The sequence below is a fragment of the Lygodium microphyllum genome, chromosome 23 (assembly GCF_053477565.2).
Source record: "Lygodium microphyllum isolate KBCC chromosome 23, Lygodium_microphyllum_v1.1.10, whole genome shotgun sequence".
Taxonomy (NCBI): Eukaryota; Viridiplantae; Streptophyta; class Polypodiopsida; order Schizaeales; family Lygodiaceae; genus Lygodium; species Lygodium microphyllum.
Genome location: NC_141157.1, coordinates 112931067 through 112954925, shown reverse-complemented (window position 1 = coordinate 112954925; position 23859 = coordinate 112931067). Strand labels below are relative to the sequence as shown.

General features: G+C 44.8%; 1 protein-coding gene across 1 annotated transcript in view; it reads right to left on the bottom strand.

Annotated features, from left to right (window-relative positions):
- Positions 1 to 328: 328 nt before the first annotated feature.
- LOC148016634 (5'-methylthioadenosine nucleosidase-like) overlaps positions 329 to 23859 on the bottom strand; it is a 65678-nt gene continuing 42147 nt past the window's right edge. Inside the window, exons 6-9 of the mRNA XM_087664604.1 lie at positions 1648 to 1722; positions 1481 to 1555; positions 1188 to 1280; positions 329 to 1112 (exon numbers count right to left, since the gene is read on the bottom strand). Coding sequence (XP_087520730.1) covers positions 915 to 1112; positions 1188 to 1280; positions 1481 to 1555; positions 1648 to 1722 — 441 coding nt within the window. The 3' untranslated portion in view covers positions 329 to 914. The remainder of the gene's footprint in view (positions 1113 to 1187; positions 1281 to 1480; positions 1556 to 1647; positions 1723 to 23859) is intronic.

Sequence of the window (23859 nt, the reverse complement as noted above, 5' to 3'; positions counted from 1 at the left end):
AGCATACCCCTTACTAGCCCAAAAAACAAAAAAACAAAAACAAAAAAAAAACTAGATTGTATAACAAAATCCTAATCCTTGACGTGTAAAATACGAGTTTAGTAGAAGGCACCAGAACTTGAACTGCAACAAGGTTGCAAGCAAGGAGTGAATGTACTCATTATTTGCACTTGAGGCAAACAGCTTGCAGCCTTGCTCACTGGGGGGGACTGGGCACAGCTGCTCTCAATCAAATTATTTTAAATTAATGTAAACATTGGAGAAAATTACCACTACTGAAAACCCTAGTTTATGAACTTGCAATACTGGGTGTTGTAATATAACATTACAGCGATGCAGAATATTAAAGCATGTGTATTGGCATTCAATAGAAGCAAAAGTTCTCTAGAGAAACCATGTGCCAAATTATACAATAATATAAATAAGGTTTGCTCCAATGTTGTGATAACATCTTTGGCAAATTGTCTATATTTGATACTTGAAATTTCATATCTCTATGGAGTACTTTATATCACATGAATGAGCTCTGTGTATCTCCCCTCTATTTGTCAATTCTGAACAAAGCAAACGGCTCCACTCAATCAGAGTGTAGGTTGAATTTTTCTGCCTACAGCCCAAGGCAAATTTACAATGACATCTTTTCTAGCATTATGAAAAGGCCAGCCTGTTTCCTATTTTGATACTTGAAATTTCATCTGTACGGAGTACTTTATATCACATGAATGAGCTTTATGCATCTCCCCTATATTTGTCAATTTTGAACCAACCAAATATCTCCACCCAATCAGAGTGTAGGTTTTTTCTGTGTGTTGTCCAAGGCTGGTTTGAGAATTATACAAGATGCAAAAGTGTATTTCTCAAGGACCAGAGGAATCTTGATATTCTAGTAAATTTTTGCATGGATGTGTGGCTTACTACAAATCACTTAGCTGCTTTCCAACAATAAAATCTAAGACTCTTTTTGCAGTTTCTAACAATACAGTAGCTGAAGCTGACAAATTTTCAAGAAATTCCTCTGAAGTTGGTCTGTCTCCATCTACAATGTCAGAGACTACTTTCAGTAGCACCACAGGCACTGATAGAAGACTTGCCACATACAGCACTGCAGCACCCTGTGGAATTCACAGCTCAGTAAACTTGGCATTCACTCATCGGGAAGGCTGACAATCTCAGTTATATACGCATACCTCCATATCCTTCACAGATGCATCGTTTGCTTTGATCATTTCTTCATCCTGAGGTGTCATATCTAGAGAATTACCAGTTGACAGCTTACCTTCCTGAAAAAACAATTAATCATGCAAGGATCTACTCAAGCAGCTCATCTCATAAGACAACTTTAGCAACAGGAAAGAGGAAAACTTCAGTGAATCACAAATCTGGAGGTTAACTGTTTTGCTAGACTTCAAATTCAAAGCCCTTGTTTTCAATACTTCAGATTAATTATGCATGATAAGTAAAGCTAAAGTTAAATAAAGACCTTCAGTTGCAAAGTTTCTACAAGATTCGGGGTTGAAGTTGCTGTTTTGGCACCAACACCATAGTTGTCAAATATCTGCAAGTTTTTTCAAGAACCTCACAAGAGTTAGGAAAGTGGGAAAGTTAGCAGAACTGAATATATCTACACTTGAATTTGTGAATAAATACCGGTATTGGTATTCGACGGTCATGATGAGCTACCTCGGTAGCAACAAAAGCATCCCCTATCCTGGCACCCTTTGCCTGAACCAGTCACCAACTACAATTTTAAGCACCAGAAATGTAGTGGACCAGGCAAGCAACAACATTCAAAATTTGTTGACAGCATCAATAAGAAATCTTCCTTGCATTCACATGACAACTACCAAAAAAAGCACAATGAAACATCTCAGAAAAAAATTATGATACTTTTTCATTTATAAAACTAACAAGTGGTGGGCCATTTAGCTATTACCAAGGAGGCCTCCAAATATCACTCAATATATTTTCCATGGCATGCATGGACATCACGGCACCATAAAAACCAATAGAGAATTTATTTTGTCACATACATGGGTCATTTGATCCCAGAAGTCACCATAAAAACCCCTGTTACATGCAAGGATCATTTAATACTAGAAGAGCTCTGTCGATTAATAGGGCAGCAGGATAGCCAGAGATCCAAACCCCACTTCTAGAGACTAGTCTGGACAGGAGCAGTTGATTTGTTGCAGTCAGACTTGGCAATTGATGAACAATTATATGAAATTATTGGAGCCCATTTCTAATCACGTGCACACAAGGCCCTGATCTGTTGTCCATCTGACCCTGGCCAAATTGTGTAATACACTCTTACAGTCCTTGTGTGTCAATTTTCGAAAGTTGCCTGTTCAGTAAATTTCCATCTCAAGGCAGTTACATATGGTGTTCAACTCACACATATGATATAGAACACACATTTATGAATTAGCATGTGCCCAGTTAGCATTCAAAGGTCTTCCCTTTGGCAACTTTGCATTCAATGCAGTCATATATATTGCCCAACTACAACTGCCCAATCATAGTTAGGTACGTAACATATGATACAGCATGAGATAATACAGTAACTAAATGGTACCTTCAGATTTTGTAAGGTATGTTCTTTTAATTTAAACTAACTTGATCATTTTGGACAACATACGATAGAATGCACATTTACAGGCAAAATAACAATGCCATTAGAGTGTAACATGAACCAAGGGGTTAATAAACCAAAATCTACTAGCATATGTCACATGCCAATATGCGCTAGAAGTATATAGATCAGAGTAGTACATGATACATCATGCAAAAAAGATAAGTATATAGGCCCATTTTTGGTCCTAATGCTCCATGCTCCATTACCACACACGGGACAAGAGAAGAAAAGAGAAGAGAAGAAGAAGAGAGGAGAAAGTTGAGAGCTTCTCCATCACGGTCCCTCACCCTCACACGCTCACTCCCTCTCTCACTCACAAGCACAAGCAAGGAAGAACACGAGAAAGAAGAAGAAGAGGCGAGCTAGTTTTGGCCTCACATAAGAATAAGAATGAGCTTCTTCATTCACTTTTTGCCTTTTATACAAGTTCTAATCCCCTTTGGACACCCATTTCCTTTTTTTTTACATGACCGACCATTTTAGCCTAGGTTTTCTTTTTCTATTTCTTTCTTATTTACATTATGCCTTCACCATGCCCATTTACATTTACAAATTGCATAGAAGGGAGCTTGGTGCTCTCCTATAAAAATTTAGGATGCACCTTTGCATTTAAAATGCACTTTCCCTTTTTTGCACTTGCCCTGAACTTTTAAGGATCCACTTTGTAACATGAACCAAGAGGGTAACAAACCAAAATCTACTAGCATATGTTGCATGCCAATATGCACTAGAAGTATATAGATCATAGTGGTACATGATACATCACGCAAAAAAAGATAAGTATAGGGAAAATGGAGAGAGAGACCTAGGATGAGATATCACTATCATCATTATCATCACTATCATCCACATCGGAGTGCTCAACAAGAGAGTCCAAAGAGGACTCCTCGTGGTGAATGCTAAGATGCTCGGGATCATTCTCATTGAAGAGGTTAGCATTATCATCACATTACCTACAACCACACTAATTGGGAGTGTTATGACTGTCCACTGTCGTGAGATCTCTATAGAGCTCCGGAAAAATCATATCCTCATCCCCACTGACCTCCTAATGCACATTGCAAAGAGTGTCACCTATCAACCTAAAGGTGTAACTTTGAAAAGTTTTAGGATTGCACATAGCACATTGCAATTATGAGGTTTAAAACTTAAAAGTGAATTGCTAACGCCCCCCTTACATCCTACCATGCTGCCCGCAATCCCTCTTCATTAGAGATTAGTCATCCCTTGGACTAGCATTCTCAAGCTACAATTGATGCAGCCAATTCTCTCGGTGGAGTTACACATTTTCCTATCAGTTTTTGGCATTTCTAGCAATCACCATCGCAATCACCATTTCTTGGGCAGATCAGATAGTAGTCGGGCACGCAACAATGCTATGTGGTGGCCAAGAGGGAAATCGCCGATTATTTTATTGTTTGAGCAACAATCGACAGCTTTATTATGCTAGTCTGCCAGTTTGCTAGCTGCCTACATTATTTTATTGGTCCTTTTCTTCCTATTTATAGTCAGTGGGCTACTTGCCCTGCTCACTTATCTTTCCAGGTGGTGGAGAGAGAGACCAGCTCGAGGAGATACTTCATCTGCCTTCTTCATTTCAACATTCATTGACTACAGATTTTTAAGTTCTTATGTCTCTTTTCTCTCTCCCTCTTCTCTCGTGTTCACTGTGTTTTAGTCTTGTCCATACGCTTCCACATTTGCTACACTCTGACATGGTATCAAAGCAGTGTACAATGGCTGATTGATTGTGGGAAGACATGATTGGGAGGATCTAACAAAAGTTTGCATTTTCAGCTTCGGAGGTTGAGGTGAACTGGTGAAGCGCGCAGGAGTGAAGTAGCTGTTTTTTGCAGGTTTTTGCTGTTGGTGAAGGAGAAAAGGCTGCATTTTCAGCCTTTTGGAGCAAATTTTCAGTTTTCATCACCTTCAGCACGTGAAACTCTTAGAGGACGAATGGAGGAAGCCCTAGCGGCTCGCGATACACTCCACGATTCAAGGGTTGAGATAGTCGCTAAGGAGTGGCAGACACAGGATGGCTAGCGGCACTCTTGGAGGAACCCTGCACATTCCACCAAGCTTGTTTATACTAATACTATTTTGATGACTCATGCCATGCAGGGGAGCCAACCTCCATAAAGGAGACTTTAAAGTCACAACATTGGAAGAAGGCTATGGAGCAGGAGTTGGATACTATTGAGTAAAATGGCACTTGGGATCTTGTGCCTAGGCTCATTCATAGGAAGGTGATTGGTGTTAAATGGGTCTTTAGGGCCAAATACCACAATGATGACACTTTGGATAAGCACAAGGCACAATACATTCCAAAGGGCTTCACACTACTGTCAATGGCTAGGGGTGGATTTCCATGATGCCTTTGCACCTACAACTTGGATGGCTACCATTAGGGTTGTTCTTGCCTTGCCCAACCATAGCGGATGGCTGGTTTATCAACTTGATGTGAAGTTTGTCTTCCTCAATGGTGATTTGAAGGAGGAGATCTATGTTGAGCAACCTCCTAGCTTTTTCTCATTTGATGGATAGGTGTACAAGTTAAAAAGGCTCTTTACGGCCTCAAACAAGCTCCACATGTTGAGCTAAAAATGCATTAGCTTTACTTAAACAGCCCCAAAACATGTTTAATTAATGAAGAAACCTTGTTTATTTAAAAGAAACACCATCCTATAGAGTTCCTGCGTCCCACATGCACAAATCCTTTTGGGAGGGCTCAAACTTTCTATAAATAGGTATGCTACCCTCCACTCAGCCCTAGTCTCGTTTTTGCAGATTTCACGTGTTTCTACTTGCTACCCACACCCCGTTCACAGAGGACATCTCAGTCGAAGCTATCCATTGCTGTCTCCATCAATTGGCGCCTAATTTTCAGCCCTCTTCACGTAGTTTGGAGCTGATTCCAGCCAAGCGACTATTATTCATGTGCAGACCTACAGCCGTACAGCCTGCCTTGCCTACGTTTTTAGTCTTTTTTTTCTTCTCCAAGCTGCCTTGCCTACGTTTTTAGTATTTCTCTCTCCTGCAGCCTCCGTCTTTAGTCTTTCTCTCTCCCTTCTTTGAGAGCGAAGACCACATGTACAAAGAGATCACACCGGAGGAGATAGGACTCAACTGGGCATCACAGGACACAGCTGAATGCACCGAATATGGTGAACACCTACTGGCGTTAGGGGGGGCACACGGACTAGCCATCCTCAACGGTCTCGACAAATGGCCCGGGTCGGAGGCCCTCACATGCTTTCCACACAAGCACGCGGCCAATTGCATCGGACGGGGGGCACATGGAGCACCCATACAGAATCTGGGAGCAAGCATAGTGGACTATATCCTCGGCCCTCTATCACTTATCCCCGACATCTAGTCCTTTAAAATATCACCTCGCCCACTCACAGTGGCTGCCGATCATGCCTACCTACAATTTGACATAACCTGCAGGTATGACCTAACCCCCCAACAAGCAACCCCCCCCCCCCCCAAGATTCCCCAGGTACCACTTTACCAGGCTAACTGCGAGCGCATACTCCGACCATCTCTGCTGGAGCCTGCAGGAAATGGACCCCCACGCACCCCTGGAGGAGGTCACAGCACAGTTGGCGGGCATACTACACACCTCGGCTACTGAATACTTCCTCCACACATCCCCCCACTTACCCCTCCGAACAAGAATGTCCCACAAAATAGCTAGTACGACGCAGAGTGCAGGGAAACCCGGCTCCGTCTTCAACAGGACGAAGCACGAGGAGTACACACGCATAAACAGGCACGCTTGATCTTCCGTCGTCTAGTGCAACGGAAGAAACGAACCTACCTCTCCAAAGTGGAACACGAATTCTACCAGCTATTCTTAGGACAGGACAGCAGAGAGGCATGGAAGGCGTTTCAGGAACCCAAAGCCCAGACGCCCATCACCTCCCCGGACACTTGGCACACATATGCAACCTCACTACACCAAGTACCCAAGCAGCCCCAGCTACCCAGGGCCCCAGGGAGCAGACCTAGATCATCCACATTCTTCAGTACGGGGCGGGTTCGGGACGCCATTGATAGACTCCAAAATGGCCGTGCCCAAGACCACGAAGGCTTGGTAGCAAAGCATTTGACCCATGCCAGAGACATACTAGCACCTCTCCTAGCACACATGTTCAACAGAGCCCTATGCGAAGGCTTCCCTACCAGCTGGTCAGCCAACACCATAATACCTATCATGAAGACCGGAGACCCCATGGTTCCCACGAACTACTGAACAGTCATGGTTGGCCATGTACTAGCCAAGCTCTATGGATCCATACTGGACCACGAGCTGAGCAAGTGGGCAGAGCAACACCAACATCGGGCGGCAGGACAAGCAGGGTTTAGGAGGGGTTTCTGCACCCTTTACCATATCCTCACACTGAGAGCCATCATAGAGGAGGGCAGAGCACATGGAAGACGGGTGTACTGCTGCTTCGTGGACTTCCACAAGGCCTTTAACACAGTCCCACGAGCGAGGCTCACACAGAGACTACAAGAACTGGAGGTCCCAACCGAAATGCGATGGGGGATACTCGCACTATACGAATCGGTAACGGGCCGAGTCTGGGCACCAGGAGGACTGTCAAAGAAGATAACCAGCACCATCGGAGTCAAGCAGGGATGCCCACTCTCACCCACCCTATTTGGCCTCTACATTGATGAGATCTCAGAGTACATAGATAGATTGGGCGAGGAGGGATCGAGCTTGGGAGGGACACTGATACCCATCTTACTATATGCGGACGACATAGTCCTCATCTCCAGCACACCCGAAGGGCTACAGCGCCAACTGGACGCACTACAGACCTGTCAAGACAAAGACCTAACGGTGAACCTGGGGAAAACCAAGGTCGTGGTGTTCAACACGTCAACCCAATGGCTCCGACGGTCGGTACCCCCCTTCACATATGGCGGAGAGACCGTGGATGTAGTCCAAAGATACGTCTATCTGGGGACTACATTCTCTGGACCGAGATTTACCCTGAGAAAAGCAGCAAAAGATAGACTAACCCGAGGCTATGCAACCCTCGGGTCAATGGAGAACCAATGTGCCCGCATACAGTTCCAGGAACACCAGACAAAGCTCTAGCTTTTTGACACCTTGGTCACGCCATCCCTCATGTACGGGGCTCCCATATGGGGGTCCAGTCTCTACCACACGCAAAAGGCCCCACAGGACCAGCCACTGCCTAAGGAGGAGGCCACCTATGAGGGATGGGCGTAGGTGGAGAGACCCTTAATACTTATGATCTCACGGATGATCCGAAGCAAGCCCTCCGTACCACACGAGGTCATCCGCGCAGAGCTGGGGGCATTGCCCCTCGTGGCTGAAGCCCTCTTCCAGACCGTGACCTTCTTGCACCGAATATGGGACCTGCCCCGGCACCGGTACCCTAGACTCGCCCTGGAGTCATCCAAACAACTAGCAACACAAGGGGACACTGAGCACCGCCCCTCGTGGTTGAGGCCCTCTTCCAGACCGTGACCTTCTTGCACCGAATATGGGACCTACCCCAGCACCGGTACCCCAGACTCGCCCTAGAGTCATCCAAACAGCTAGCAACACAAGGGGACACTGAGTGCTGGTATGCCCGAATAGAGACTTGGCTATGGCTCCATGGCCTGCACATGGACCACCTCCCCCCACTACAATACAGCCTAGACTGCCCACACCTGGAGCTCAGTCGAGAGGAGGTGAATCGCATCATCAGAATGGATATCATCCAGACAGACACAGCCAGGACATGGGTGACCCCCACGTCGGAATTAGGAACCAAGAAGGCTTTCTATCGAGAGCATTTCATGCACATCTCCCCGGATGGCTTCATCACCCGCCCAAGCTACATGGACACACACTTGTCTCACGGGGTCAGAAGTGCCATCGGACAGATCCGCACGTCCTCACACCAACTACGGGTCGAAACGGGCAGATACGGGGCCAACCCCCTCCCCCCAGAAGACCGAATCTATCAACTCTGCCATCTCAAGCCAGAGACAGAGGAACACTATATCTGTAGATGCCCAGTATACTACGAAATCCAGGGACGCTTCCACTGCCTATTCAACGAAGGATTCGGACCACTCTCCAAGGTGATGGAATTCAAAGACCAAAGATGCTTGGGGCTCTTTCTACTGGAAATACGACGCCACAGAGACCACCTCCTATGAACCAGGGAGCAAAGACAAGGAGCCACCAACCAACGCACACTCAACGAATTCTACCAAATAACAGCTACCCTCCCCACCACCGAGCCCCCACCAGTCCAACCGGCCTCCCGACTTAGAAATAGCCACAGCGAGAGGCAAAGCCTGGCGCCCACGCCCCGTCGGCCCCCGTCCCCGCAGAAGACACATGTCGAAGATACAAGGGATACTACGCCGCCATCGGAGGGCCCTGCCCCGCCGCTTTAGTCTCTCCATGTTAGACCCCGACCCATGCGGGACATCCTAGGATGAACACTCTAGGAGCAGTTCCACACCGCACTGGGAGTACCTCTAGATTGTATCTAGTCTAGATATCATTTTGTACCTACTCAATTTAGTTCAACATAGCATAAACGTTAGCTTCACTAGGACTTTTGAAATCTCCCAAACATTTTGTATGCAACATTTTGGTCTCATAGGCCAACTTGGCCTGTTGTAGACTTTAATATAACTTTCTTTCTTTCTTTCTTTCTCCTACAAGCTGTCCTACCTGCGTTTTTAGACTTTCTCTCACCTGCTGCCTGCGTTTTTAGTCTTTCTCTCTCCTACAATCTGCGTTTTAGTTTTTCTCTCTCCTGCAAGCTGTCCTGCCTGCGTTTTTAGTCTTTTTTTCACATGTTGCCTATGTTTTTAGTCTCTATCTCTTCTCACTGTTGTTTGCATCAAATCCAACTTCTCACTGCTGCGTTTGCTGGTGTTCAACATCCAAAGGCTGCCTTGCTGCAATTCGGGATCTGTTCAGAGTACGACACTCTCTCTAGCTCATTACCCCTGCCCTGATCCTGGAGATATAGGAGTTTGAGGTTTAGTATTCATTCACTGCATAGTGTGCTTGTTGCGTGAGCATTGTATTTTCAATAGTCATATCACTTCATTCATTCATTGTGTTCGTTGTCTTTGAGTTACCCTAACCCTAACTGTGTTCTTTTATTAGTCTGTGCTTTGTCGTACAATTTCTGTTTATATTTCTGTGTCAGGGTATTTCTTTACACCACATGCTAGGAACAAGAAGATAGACCGATTCCTCCAAGGAAAGTTAGGATATCCATATTCCTTTTCCAATACCCAGTTGTATGTCCATACCTCAACTAGAGGGCAAACATTGTTCATGCTCTATGTGGATGATCTTATCTTGATAAGTGACCATGTCCAAAAGGTCAAGCAGATCAAGGAGGCACTACATGAGTCTTCAAGATAACAAATATGGGCATTTTCATTTCTTTTTAGATCATGAGATTTTAGCAAACTCCGAGGGGAATTTTCATCTCCCAACGATGCTATGTTTGACATGGAGGAATATAAGGCCATTTCTACTCCTATGGATCCAAATTGGAAGGCTATGGCACATACAGATTTTCAAATTGCGGAAAGGATCCGCTACCGGCCATTGATTGGGTCCTTGATTTGAATTCTTAACACTCAGATTGATTTGTGCTTTCTTGTAGGTTTTAATCACCAGTCGTAGTCACCATTTCTTGGGCAGGTTGGATAGGCGACAATGCCACGTGGCAGCCAAGAGGGACATCATTGATTACTTTATTGCTTGAGCAACAATCAGCAGCTTTATTATGCTGGTTGGCCAAGTTGCTGGCCGCCTGGATTATTTTATTGGTCCTTTTCTTCCTATTTATAGTCAATGGGCTGCTTGTGTTAAGCCAACATAAGCATTACATGCTGAAGTAGCCACTTAGACACCCCCCAAAAATGCTTAAGTAATTAAATCCCTAAAACAATGCGCAGTTGAAGAGAGTTTTAAAATGGTGTGTGGTATGAGGTCTCAAAACTCTCTATAAATAGACATCAACCCTTTTATGCATGGTTTAGGCTGACCTTCTTCTTTAGTGCTTAGATTAGATCAATACTTAGATGAGAGATAGATAGGAGAGTACAAAGCATGTGGCTGAAATTTTAGCATGGGAGCTTATTCCCAATGAAAAGAGAGACATCCAATATATAGGTGTGGGGCTTTGGTGCTCAAAAGTGAAAAGTAAAGGTTACAAATGACAATTGTAAGGACACTTGTCTCTTCAAAATGACACATGTCCTATTCTAAGATGCCACATGTAATTTTTCTAAAGAAAGAAGCTTTCAAACCTTCTACTCTAAAAATCTCTCTAATGGTTAAGAATTTGAGATAGTTGTTGAAGACAAAATTGTTCTTGTGAAGTTTTGAAGCCTTTGATACACACAAAATTTCCATTTGAGCAACTTTCAAAAATAGCAACCTCCTAAATTTTAGAAGTCACCAAATTTAGATTGTTGAGAGCTTCATTATTATAGGTTCACCGGTTCAAGATTTGTTTCCTTCATCATGAGCATTTGGTTTCACTTTTTGAAACCACTCATTATATGGGCTTCTAGTCAATTTGACTATCTAAGTGTAAAAGTCTTAGTCATCTGAGCTTTCTAGTCAATCTAACCACCCGACTAAACTTTTAATTTCTCTTAGGCATCTCGACAATGACAACCCAAGTATAATTATAGAGCGTTTCAGCCATTGGTCACCCTTAAATAGAAAGATGCACATTTAATCATATCTTGAATACATGAGCATCAAATTAATTTGAATCATTGAGCCAATATGTGTTGATAGCAATTGATATACACAAGGTTAGTTACAGTAGATTAAAGGTAAATCTGAGCTTTCCCCTTTAGATTCGGTGCGCTAGTCTAATAATTTTACAAGGACCAAAGTTTCCACAAAGGATTGATCTTCCTTATGGGGAAATTGACATGGAGTATAAGCCATTCTCTGCTCCACCTTCATTCACTCCCATATCATGTTTCCATGCTACTTCTCGATCCTTTAATTTTACTCCCTCTTTTTCGCAAGATTTCAAAGATACTCATGATAAAGGAACTATTTATACCAAGTATTGGTACACTAGCCCTAAAGAGGATAGGTATTTCAAATTGCACTCAAGAAAAGATGAACAAAAATTACATGAATTTGTGATGAGTACTCCATCTTTTCCTTCACTGTTTACATCGTATATTCAACATGATTTTGGTGATTTATCTACTTCTCATTTGCATTTAATGAACAAAAGGAACCTAGCTTTTTTCCATAACAACTAAAATGACAAATCCATTTAATCTTCTAATCATCCCACCCATTATTCCACTACACCTTCCTTTCAACCTCCATTAAGTGCACCATACATATCTTCTCACATCACACCTGGAGGTCCTTCACCCATATGCACGCCTCTTAGGACCTCATCTTTTTCTCAGCCGAATGGTGTCCCCATGATGGACGTTCATCCTTCCATCCCCACACTTTGGGGTTTTTCACGCCTTGGCAATGCTACCTAGACACCACCAAGTGTAGATCAGTTGGTTGGTACCACATTTTGCCTCCATGGCATTACCCAGTGGACCTTCTAGTCATTTTTCTATACCCTAGTCATCTATTGGATAGAGCTTACGTGTCTCGATGCCTCCACCTCCATCGACACTTCATGAAACATTCATGTTCCAATATCTCTATATCAATTGGCACCCATTGGACACTATTAGCCTCTTTTTGTCTACCATCTCCCTCTCCTACTTATCCCTCTTCTCCGTCTCCTTCCTATTCCAGTTTTTTGATACCTCATGGTCTTCGTCCTCATCACCCAAACATGCCTTTAATGATAAGACTCATTTTGATGGATCGAACTTCACTACTTGGTCAAACCTGATGAGACATGTCCTTGACTCTTGGAATCTATGAAATCTTGCACAAGTGTTAGAATCCCACCCTAATCCCGAGGTTGTCCGCCCATGAAAGGCTAGAAAGGCCTCCACTATTGTCGAGCTAATGTAAGATCTATTATCTAAATTTCATTCACAACTTCAACATTTTGACTTAGTATCCGAGCATTGGGCACACTTGACTATGACCACTGTTGAGATCCTTGACTCTCAAACTAGTTTAGTGATTGCTCGCAATAAGACACAGTCTAGTGGCATGTACCACATGACAGTTGTCTTTGGCATTTTCGCTTAGGGAATCTCGAATACAACCTGATTTATGAGTTGTCGCGCTGGCAGATGCTTGATAGCCTCCCTCGCGTGAAACTATCGTGGGATATCTATAAATCCTGTCAACTTAGGAAACAACACCATACCCATTTCCTCAACAATCTACACATAGAGCTAAGGCGCCTCTTAGATTGATTCGTGTTGATCTTTGTGGTCTGCCAACATTCACCACCACCTTGAACGGCACATTGTACTTCTTTTGTATTGTGGATGATCATTCTTATTACATGTGGGTGTACTTTCTCAAGTATAAATATAACATCTTCACATATTTCTCTACTTTGACGCTATTGGTACATAACCAAATTGGTCGTCGTAAAGGATGCATGAGGAGTGATAGTAGGGGTGAGTTCACCTCCTACGAGTTTTCTGAGTTTCTATAAGAGCATGACATTTCATGCTAGCTCACCTTTACCCACTCCCTCTCATAGAATGGAGTCATAGAGTAAGAAATGGATCATCCTGAGCATGGCACACTTTATACTATTCGAAGCAGAGCTCTCTAAGCACCTTTGGGTCGAGGCTGTTAACACTTCGGTGTACATCCTCAACCAGTGCCCGACTACAATTGTTTCTCAAAGGACTCCATATGAGGCATTCTTTGGCTCTCAGCTTGTAGTTTTATACTTTAGATTCTTTGGGAGTTGTGCTTGCACACACACCCCTAATGACAAAATAGACACCCTCACTCCCCAAGCTGATCTCTTGATTTTTTTTAGAATACTTCGCTGAAGTAAAAGTCTATCATCTTTCAATCCCCGGACAAACAAGGTAATCATTAGGAGAGATGTAGTGTTTGATGAAAGGGACATTATGCAATCTTCTATACTCGATATTGTGCTCTTTCCTCACATTGTTTCTATTGAGATAATGCCTTCTGAGCCAGGTCTCCTATCTGCTCCTCACCTACCCACAGATTCTTCACCTCCCAAGCCCCCTCTACAAGACCCATTACCTCGTTGGTACCAGCAAACCATGCACGATTTAAAGATCCTTTCACCAAATTCCAACACGATTTGGAGATCCTTTCACCAAATTCCACTCTAGAGGGCTCTAGAAGATTTATCCAACTTGCACCTCAGGCTTCATTTGCATCCTTGTTTACAACTAATTATATAAAGCATTTTGAGCCGAATAGTTGGTAGGAGACTCCTCAACACCCCCAATGGCAAGAGGTGATGAAAAAGAAGCTTGAGAGTATTGGCCAAAATAAGACTTGGACCTCGATGGATCGTCCAAGCCACAAGAAAGTCATTGGGACAAAGTAGATTTTTAGGACTAAATCAATAGCCACCTCGCCTTTTTGAAACAATGATAATCACAACACAAAAAGCAAAGAAAAAGCTTACTATAGTTCCATCCGCCTTTCCACGACTTGGTAGGCCACTAGACAACCAACATGCATCCTTTGTCTGATGTCCTAGCCTCTCTAGGGTGACCACTTGGACTTCCTTGGTAAGATAACTAGCGCCTCTGACTCTTGGTAGGCCATGGTGACTACAGTGAATTGCCGGGCAACTACTCCTACACCTATGTTTGGATCTTCCAGCTGCCACCCAACACTTTTCTCTCTTGAAACTATTGCGTTTGGTCCCTACTACTGCCACCCAAACTGCCTACACTCCACAAGTATTTGTGTTTGTTGTTTTCTCTCTCATCCATTGCATGTCTGCATCAGATCCGGCCTCCTTGGCTGCATTTGCTGGTGTTCGACTCTCAGAAGCTTCCTTTGCTATGTTTCGGGATCTGTCAAGAGTACGACACACACTCCCGCTCAGGACCTTTGCCTCGGTCCTTGAGACACGAGAGTTCATGGTACGATTTTCATTCCTGCACAATTTATTTGCTACATGAGCATTGTACATTCAACATTCATTCATTCATTCAGATTCTTTGTGTTCATTGTCTTTGAGTTGCCCTGATCCTAAACGGTGTTGTTCTCAGTTTATGCTTTGTTGTACACTTTAGTTTATGTTTTTGAATTAGGGTTTTTCTTCACAGCCAATCCTCTTCACTTGTCTTCTCAAGTTATGGAGAGAGAGACCGGCTCGAGGAGATACTTCGACAACCCCTTGTACATATGCCTTCTTTATTTCAGCATTCATTGACTGCATATTTCTACGTTCTTCTATCTCTTTTCTCTCTCCCTCTTCTCTCATGTTCACTCTCTTTTAGTCTTGTCCATATGCTTCCACATTCACTGCACTCAGACACCCTCATGCTATTCACAAGCATCACCTTGTGTGCTAACCACTCATGCCACACACCACACTATGCCTCTCACCTCTACTTCCCACCTATTCCACTTAGCCACTGACATTACTTCCAAACACTGTCAAGACCTTTGCAATTCATAATAAATTCCCCCAATACTTGGTGACCCTTTCCCCAACTAGCAAATGGGTACTGCCACCTAGTGGAGGACTTTGTGTGCCTTTTTAGCACGGTCCTTCCTCCCTTATGTGTTGATGCAAGGATGTACACAGGGGTTCCAAAAGTATGGGTAGCAATGAAGTACACCAAGAAAATCCCCAAGTGACAAGACAACCAAGAAAGGCACAAATTCATGCAGCAAATCATATCGACAAGACAACCAGGAAAGTGCCTTTATTGCCGTAGCTTTGGGCACCAGGCCATCAAATGCACACACTTCAAAGTCAACACCACATAACAAGCAATTGCACATGTGGAGGATAATTGCTTTACTAGGGTCCAAAGACACTGAGGTAGAAGGTAGCTAGAGCCCACAGTGCCTTTATTACCTTGGCTTTGGGCACCAGGCCTTCAAATGCATACTCTTCAAAGCTAGCACCACATAACAAGCAATTGCACATGTGGAGGATAATGGCTTCACTAGGGTCCAAAGACACTGAGGTAGAAGGCAGCTAGAGCCCCAGCAAACCACCCAACCCCAACATCCTTAGTCGAGGGTGGGTGGCCGCACTAGTACTCACCACCAAGGAGTGCCCCTATAGCAATCATCCCACCCCCGGGGGCACCCGAAAGAAATGAAGGGAGGGGAGCACAATCACACCCCTATAGTGGCAACCCCAATAGAAGAGGAGCCCGTGATGTCTAGAGGACCCTACATTCCATAGGCATTATATCTCACTAGGTTTCTCTTGGGAATATATGCAACTGGGTGGTATACTCCTAGAGCAGCTAGACAGGTTCTATGCGAGAGAGAGGGGCTGCTAATAAGGAGGGCAGGTGGGGCAACTTGCAAGGACTACCTTATCAAATCGTGCCCCGATTCTCCTCGTACTTGATACCTATGCTTCAGCCCTTGATCCTTGCTCCTATCATATCCCAGACTAGACCTAAGGGCATGATGAGGTGAGGAGACAGATTATGCAACTATGGACTAGAAAATGGATACAAAATATATTAGCTTGCCTTAATTAGTCTGTTACTCGATCATCTCCTGTTGTTAGCCCTAGTCAAAGTCTAGCAGGGACATCAGAGCTCTGAATGTGTCTTCATTCATTTTAGTGTGCATTTCCAATGTTTGTCAGGCATTTCATAGCCTGTGCTGCCCCTACAAGATGCTGTCCAGTCCCAGACTGCAGGCAATTTTCCCTGGACCTACCACCCTATCACATTTTGCCGTATTAAATGCAGCCGTACTGCATTAATTGCAGTCGGCCAGGATTGACAGGTCGGCCATGTCAGCAATCAACCAGTTTTTTCACTTTTCTGCTATTTATAGTAGTCGCCAGGGCTGGATAGATGATCCTTTTGTCTTCTACGGGTGCTCCAACAGTTTGCAGCAGTCTTCTCCATCTCTGTCAAGGACTACAGGCTGCACACTCTCCGTCTCCACCACCGTCAATGTCTCCATGAGTGTCACAAGTGCTGCCATCATTTTTCAATCTGATCTGGTGCCTTCAGTGATGCTTTGAGCTACGTGCAGGGACTGATCAGTCCATTCCAGATTTCTCCTCTTCTTGTTGTCTTTTCTCTTCTATTTCTCTCATGGTGTTCATGATTCTCTTCTATTGTGCACTCTAACATGGCATTATCGCCTACATGAGGATAGAGAGTTTCCAACCAAAGAGGAGACCACATTGTTGCTAAAAACTCAAATTTCAGCTTGCTGTTCACTGTTATAAACACAATGTAGTGGATGGGTTCTTTCGATAAAGGTGTCCACAACTCTTCTCTTGCAGGCGTTGTTGATTTTCCCTCAGTTTGGGCTCTCCTACAGCACAACGCAGCAGCCATTGTGTGTTTGCAGGTTATACGAAGATATCTTATTGCCGGTTCCAAGGCTTTGATGACTCAAAGGAGGAGGTTTCTCATCACTTCTTTGAATGGCAGTGTGATTATTGTGAAGAACAAAAGTCACCGAGCCATTGTGTGTTTGCAGGTTATACGAAGATATCTTATTGCCGGTTCCAAGGCTTTGATGACTCAAAGGAGGAGGTTTCTCATCACTTCTTTGAATGGCAGTGTGATTATTGTGAAGAACAAAAGTCACCGAGCCCTTTTGTATGGTCTCATCATTCGGAGTAGCCTTCTTCTCCCCCTTCTCTCCATGTTTCACACAAAGGCCACTCTACTAGCTTTAAAATGCCTAACATGGCACCTCCCGTTCAAGTGTCTATTCTCCCTTCTTTACCCAAAGAGAGAGAGGACCAGCTAGATGGTGCCAACTATTCACTTCGGTCGTGTAAGGTGAAATGCATCCTTGACACCTTTGATCTTTATAAGCTTGTTACTCTACCTATATCCCGTCTCGTGGAGGATCCCAAAGAGAGATCATCAATGGATCATGCAGTGTTGTGGGATCGGCTCAACTCTCAAGCCCAATCCTTCCTTTTCATGAGCTTACAGGATTCTTTCCGAGTGCATGTTCACAAGTTAAAGACAGTGGCAAAAGTGTAGAAGAAGCTTGCATCTTTGTACCACAAAGGACATTTGCCCACAAGATCTCTCTTGAGAAGAAACTTCAAATGCTCAGTGTTAATGACTCTTCTTCCATAAAGGATCAAATCAACAAACTACAAGACATGAGGGATGAGCTTGCATCCCTTCGGACGACGATACCTTCGGAGGATATGGCAATGATTATTCGGACTCAACTGCCATCTCCAAAGTTTGATGTGCTCTATACCAAACTTCTTACATCAATGACTGAAGAGAGACTTCTATGGGAAGAGGTAGCCCCACTAATCTTGGAGCATAACGAGTAGCTCAAAGAGCTCGTAGCTAGTGGATCCGGCTCCACGAAGGCTTTCACAACAAGTTCAGGAGGATGGAAGAAAATGAAGAAGCCAAGGGCAAAGAAATGGGAGGAAAAGAAGGACAATAAAGAGAAGCCCAAGTGCACACACTATTAGAAAGGGTACAAATCCGAAGGATAAGTGTTGGCAAAAGTACCCCCATTTGAAGGCCAAGGAGGGGTCTAAGGATTCAAAGGCAACCCCACCTACCACTCAGTTCGTCTTCGATTGTCCATGTGTTCAAGGAGAAGGATATAGCTCTTGCTTCTTCCGTCACGAAGAGGCCTTGGCTCATGGACAATGGGACTTCTTCCCACATGACCTATTGGCAAGATTGGCTTCATGACATGAGTTCTAGAAGGGGATCTATCACCATTGGTGGCAATTCTTCTGTACACGATCATAGAGTGGGAACCATTTCTCTCTTGTTGAATCGGCACCATTCTTCCGCCAAAGTACTTTATGTGCTAGATTTGGGTTTTATCCTGCTATTTGTTCATGGTCTTACACAACTAGGTACCCATGTTGTTTTTACACAAGATGTAGAGACTATGGAGGATGCTTCTACAAGAGCGGTTCCTTGGACATGTACATGAGAGGGTGGGCTTTATATGCTCACAACCCTTGCCGCAAGGACTTCCCACGAGCTAGGACTGCTTTGGCATGCCTGATATGGGCACCTAAACTTTAATGCTACTAGATGGGCTTCTCAAAAGAAGATGGTGGAGGGCCTTTCTAATTCCCCTCCCATTCACACTCTATGCCCTAGCTGTTGTTGAGGGGCAAGCAGCATAGGCAACCCCGTCCACAGGTTGCCACTCGAAGGGCTTCTACACCACTTGAGTTGGTCCACACCGACCTATATGGTCCTATGGGCATAGCTTCCCTTGGGAAGACCAAGTATTTTATGTTGATCATTGATGACTTCAACCATCATGTGTGGCCTTATTTTTCAGAGTACAAAAGCGCGGCGCACTCCAACTTCTACGATTGAAAGGTGTTTATGGAAACACAAACATCTTTCGAGATTCGAGGTATTCGAGCAAACCATAGCAATGAGTTTTGTTCTAACCTCTTTTCTAAGTTTTGCAAGGATAACAACATTCGAGTGGATTACTCCCATTCAAAAACACCATTCTCAAATGGTGTTGTGGAGCATGCCAATTGGACAATGCTAGAGGTGGCGCGATCAATGTTGGAGCATAGAAGACTTTCTCACTCCCTTTGGGGTGAGGCGGTGGCTATTGCGGTTAACATCCACAACCGATCTCCTATCTTCACGTTACAAGATATACCTCCCTATGAGGATTTCTTTGGAAAGAAATGGGTGTGATACTTTTGTCCATGTGGACAAGAAAAAGATGTCAGAGTGCAACGATGCGGAAGCGTAGGACAAAGACTGAGAGAGAGTGAACACAGAGAGAAGAGAGAGAGAGGAAAGGAGACTGTGTAAAAGCAGAAAATCTGCAGTGTAGTATGCTGTATAAGAGTGCAGAAATACACAAGAGGGTAGAGGAAATATCTGCATATGTCTCTGGCTCGATAACCTCGATCTCCATCAGCCCGAGCACAGTCCCTCTCAATCACCAGATCTCAAGATCAAAATCTGAAATCACTGAATAATGTACAAACAATGTGCTGGAGAACTGCTATATAAAGCAGAAATAAAAGGCATAAAATAAACAGGTCGGCTCATTAAATGCAGCCGACTACAATAAAATAATGCCTAAAAAAACAGTCCGACTGCACTGCAGGCTGCCACGTGGCACCTACGTAGTCTGCAGCCTGTCCAAGGGATGACTCAAATGCTAACACCCCCTCTCAGATCCTGGACGAGGCATCAAACTGAGGGATCTCGAATGTTGCTGAAGAAGAGCCTGGGGAAGCGCCTTCGTAAACAAATCTACAAGGTTAGCCTCCGTCTTGCAATACTCCACATCAATGGTTCCCATCCAAAAGCTTCTTCCGAATGAAGTGGTACTGAATCTCAATGTGCTTCGTCTGAGCATGGAATACTAGATTCCGTACCAAGGCAATGCAACTCTCATTGTCTCACCGCAAAAGAGTAGGACGAGTCTGGGGGCAGCCAAGCTCCTCCAACAATCTCCAAAGCCACACAACCTCACATGTGGTGGAAGACGCAGCCCAATATTCTACCTCAGTAGAAAAAAGGGCTACCGTGGACTGCTTCTTGCTACACCAAGAGATAACACTTGTACCCAAGGTAAAACAGTAGCCTGTAGTAGACCGTCGGTGGTCCACATCGCCATCCCAATCCGAGTTACTCCAACTTGCAAGAACCAAATCTAAAGCCTCTGTGCCTGCGGGATAAGAAATCCCTAAGTCAGAGGTCCCCCTCAAATACCGAAGAATCCTCAGGGCAGCCTACCAATGCACCTGTTTGGGTTCCGTCATGAACCCAGCCAAAAGACCCACAGCAAAACAAAGATCAACACGAGTGTTAAGAAGCCAAATCAAGGATCCAATCAACTGACGATAGCGTGAAGCATCCATCACGAGAGAATCTGAGTGTGAAGTGGCCTTCCAATTCGGATTCATAGGAGTAGTAATGGGCTGACAAGTCTCCATCTCAAAAGTCACCAAGAGCTCCTGAATGTACCTCTGCTGAGAGATGAAAATCCCCCTCTGAGACTGATAAATCTCGTGACCCAAGAAGAAAGGAAGAAGCCCCAAATCCGTCATCTCGAATGCCTAATGTAAAGCTGTTTTGGTCTCTCGGACCTTCTGTGCATGATCCCCTGTCAAAATCAAAACATCAACATACAACACAAACAACACACGACCAACCTCGAAAGTGTGCACATAAAGATGCGGATCGGCCTTGGAGCGCCAATATCCCAACTTCGACTGAAGAAACAAGTCAATCTTCTCGTTCCATGCATGCGGAGCCTGCTTTAGGCCATACAAGGCCTTCTTCAATCTGTAAACTTTCCCATCCGAAGATCCAAAGCCAGGAGGCTGCTCAACATATATCTCCTCCTGCAAGTCACCATTTAGAAAGGCCGACTTCACATCCAACTGATAAACAAGCCATCTCCTATGGCCAGCCAAGGCAAGAACACCTCGAATAGTCGCCATACGAGCAGTGGGGGCAAAAGTATCATGGAAATCAATGCTTGGGCGCTGAGCAAAACCTTTAGCAACAAGGCGAGCCTTGTGCTTGTCCAAAGAACCATCGCTAAGGTACTTGGTCTTGAAGACCCACTTGCCACCAATCACCTTCTTGTGAGAGGGACGAGGTACAAGAGACCAAGTGCCATTCCTCTCAATAGCCTCCAACTCGGCTTCCATGACCTTCCGCCAATGATCAGACTACAAAGCCTCCTTCACTGAAGTGGGCTCTCGATCCTGTATAACACGGGTCAGTAAACAATAGTTGGAGCAAACAAGCTCTGAAGAATGTGCTCGGTTCCTCTGTGACCTCCACGGTCCATCCTACGGTTCCCACTCCTCAGGGATCCCCTCGATCCTTGAATCTCGGAGTGTGTCGCGGGCCCAATGAGGAGAAAGACGAACTTCTCCCCGTCGCTCTCCATCTACAGAAGACTCAAGAACATCCACCGGCAAAAGCTCCTTGGGGGTTGCCGATGGAAGAGAAGACTCTAAATCAAAAAAAGAATCGCCATCAAGAGGCTTTGGCTCCAAAGAAAATGTCTCAGGATCCCAACTCTCCCCTGGATCTCTAAGAACGGGGTGTTCCTCACCCCCCTCTATGGTCGGAACCTCCACGAACCGCACATCTCGGCTCGTATAGACATCCCGCTTAACGGGATCAAACAAACGATAACCTTGGAACTGGGAGCTATAGCCAACAAAAACCTACCGTCGGAAAGCCGCCTCGAACTTATCACACTGCGTCTTCGGAATGTGTATATAAGCGTCACACCCAAAGATCATAAAATAAGAGACATCAGGCTTAGTCCCAAAGTAAGCCTCAAAAAGAGTCATCCTATCAACGGCCGAAATGGGAGATCAATTGAGGATGTGAACTGAAGTAGCCACTCCCTCGGCCCACAGAAACTGAGGTGCCTGTCAGTGCTCCATCATGGTGTGTGCCATCTCGATCACACTTCAGTTCTTCCGCTCCAAAATGCCATTCTCTTGGGGAGTGTTGGCATTAGCAAACTCCTGGTGAATGCCTCTATCTGCACAAAAACGAGCAAACTCGTTAGACATAAATTCACCTTCCTTGTCTGAACGCAAGGTCTTCAGTCGCCGGCCAGAACGGTTCTCCTCAAAGAGGAGCCAATCCTTGAAATGAGAGAAAGCCTCCAACTTCAAAGTCAAGAAGTAGGCCCACGTCATCCTGCTGTAGTCATCTACGATCAACATGAAGCACAAGCTCCCCTTCAAGGACTCAGTCCTCATCGGGCCACAAAGATCCGTAGATACAAGCTCCATGGGTAAAGTAGACCGTCTAGAAGCTTTATTGGAAATCGCATCCCGATGCAGTTTTCCACGAATGCAAGAGACACATGGTTGATGGCTCACCACTATGTCCGACAAGCCTCGGACAAACCACCCTCGCGATGCCTTCCGAAGATACTCGTAGTTCAGGTGGCCAAACCGAGCATGCCATAGCTCAGACTGTGTCTAAGAAGTAAAAAGGAGAGAAATAAGAGTTAAAGAAGACTTCAATTTACAGACTCCATTCTCCTCATACCCTGCAAAGAGAACCTTCCTCGATCCACGATCAAGGACTCAAATAGTATCATTGTCAAACTCCACCAAGAGGCCAAGAGCACAAATCTTATGAACCGAAAGTAAATGATACCCCAATCCTGGCATATGCAACACCTCAAGGGTGTGGATACCACCACGTCCATCTGGAATAAGCTGCATCTCACCCCGCCCAGCAATAGACACAGAAGAGCTCTCTCCAATGAGAATCTACCCACACGAAGGTCGCAAATGGGCAACACCAATGGAAAAAGGAGTCATGTGCCGTGAGGCACCACTATCCACAATCCACTCTCAAACCTGGGGAGCTGTCATCGTAGCATCAGAAGTTGTCGGTGTAGAGTCCTCAATGACTCTAAGTGTAGAAAAGCAGCTGATGAGGGTGCAGCCACCGCTCCAAAGTCCTTCGTGCCCTTCTTCTTGGTATCCTTCTTGTCTTTGTCGGGGCAATCCTTCTTCCAATGACCGGTCTTTCCACAAATATGGCAAGTCGATTCCTTCTCATTGTCCTTCTTGGATTTGTTGTCCTCCTTTTTCTTCTTTTGGTCCTTCCCCTTCTTCTGAGAGGCTTAACCAACCAATGCCTCCGATTTGAAAGCATTCTGTCCCTTCAATTATTCCTCTTGGTCCAAGACCATAGGAGTCAACTCTTCCTACCGAAAAGTCGACTCCCGCCCTGAAGCAATAAGAGCGGAATAAAAAGTACCGAATCATGGCGGCAACTGGGATAGTAAAGTGATCGCCATGTCTTCGGATGAAATAGGCTTCCTTGCATTTTGAACTTGTATCTAAAGCTGCCGAAGCTTGTTGATGTGTTCCCGAAGCGAAGAAGACTTATTCACCGACAAAGTCCGCATCTACACCTCCAAAGAAACCCTCTTCATCGAGGTCATCCGGTTGTACATCTGGTCGAGCTCCAACCATATCTTGCGAGCCACCGTCAAGTGCTCGATGTGAGCTATGACAGCTGTGATGCAAGACAGAAATAAAAAAGATCGAATACTGGCATTCAGTTTGTCCCAATGAGATAGGGCCTTGGAC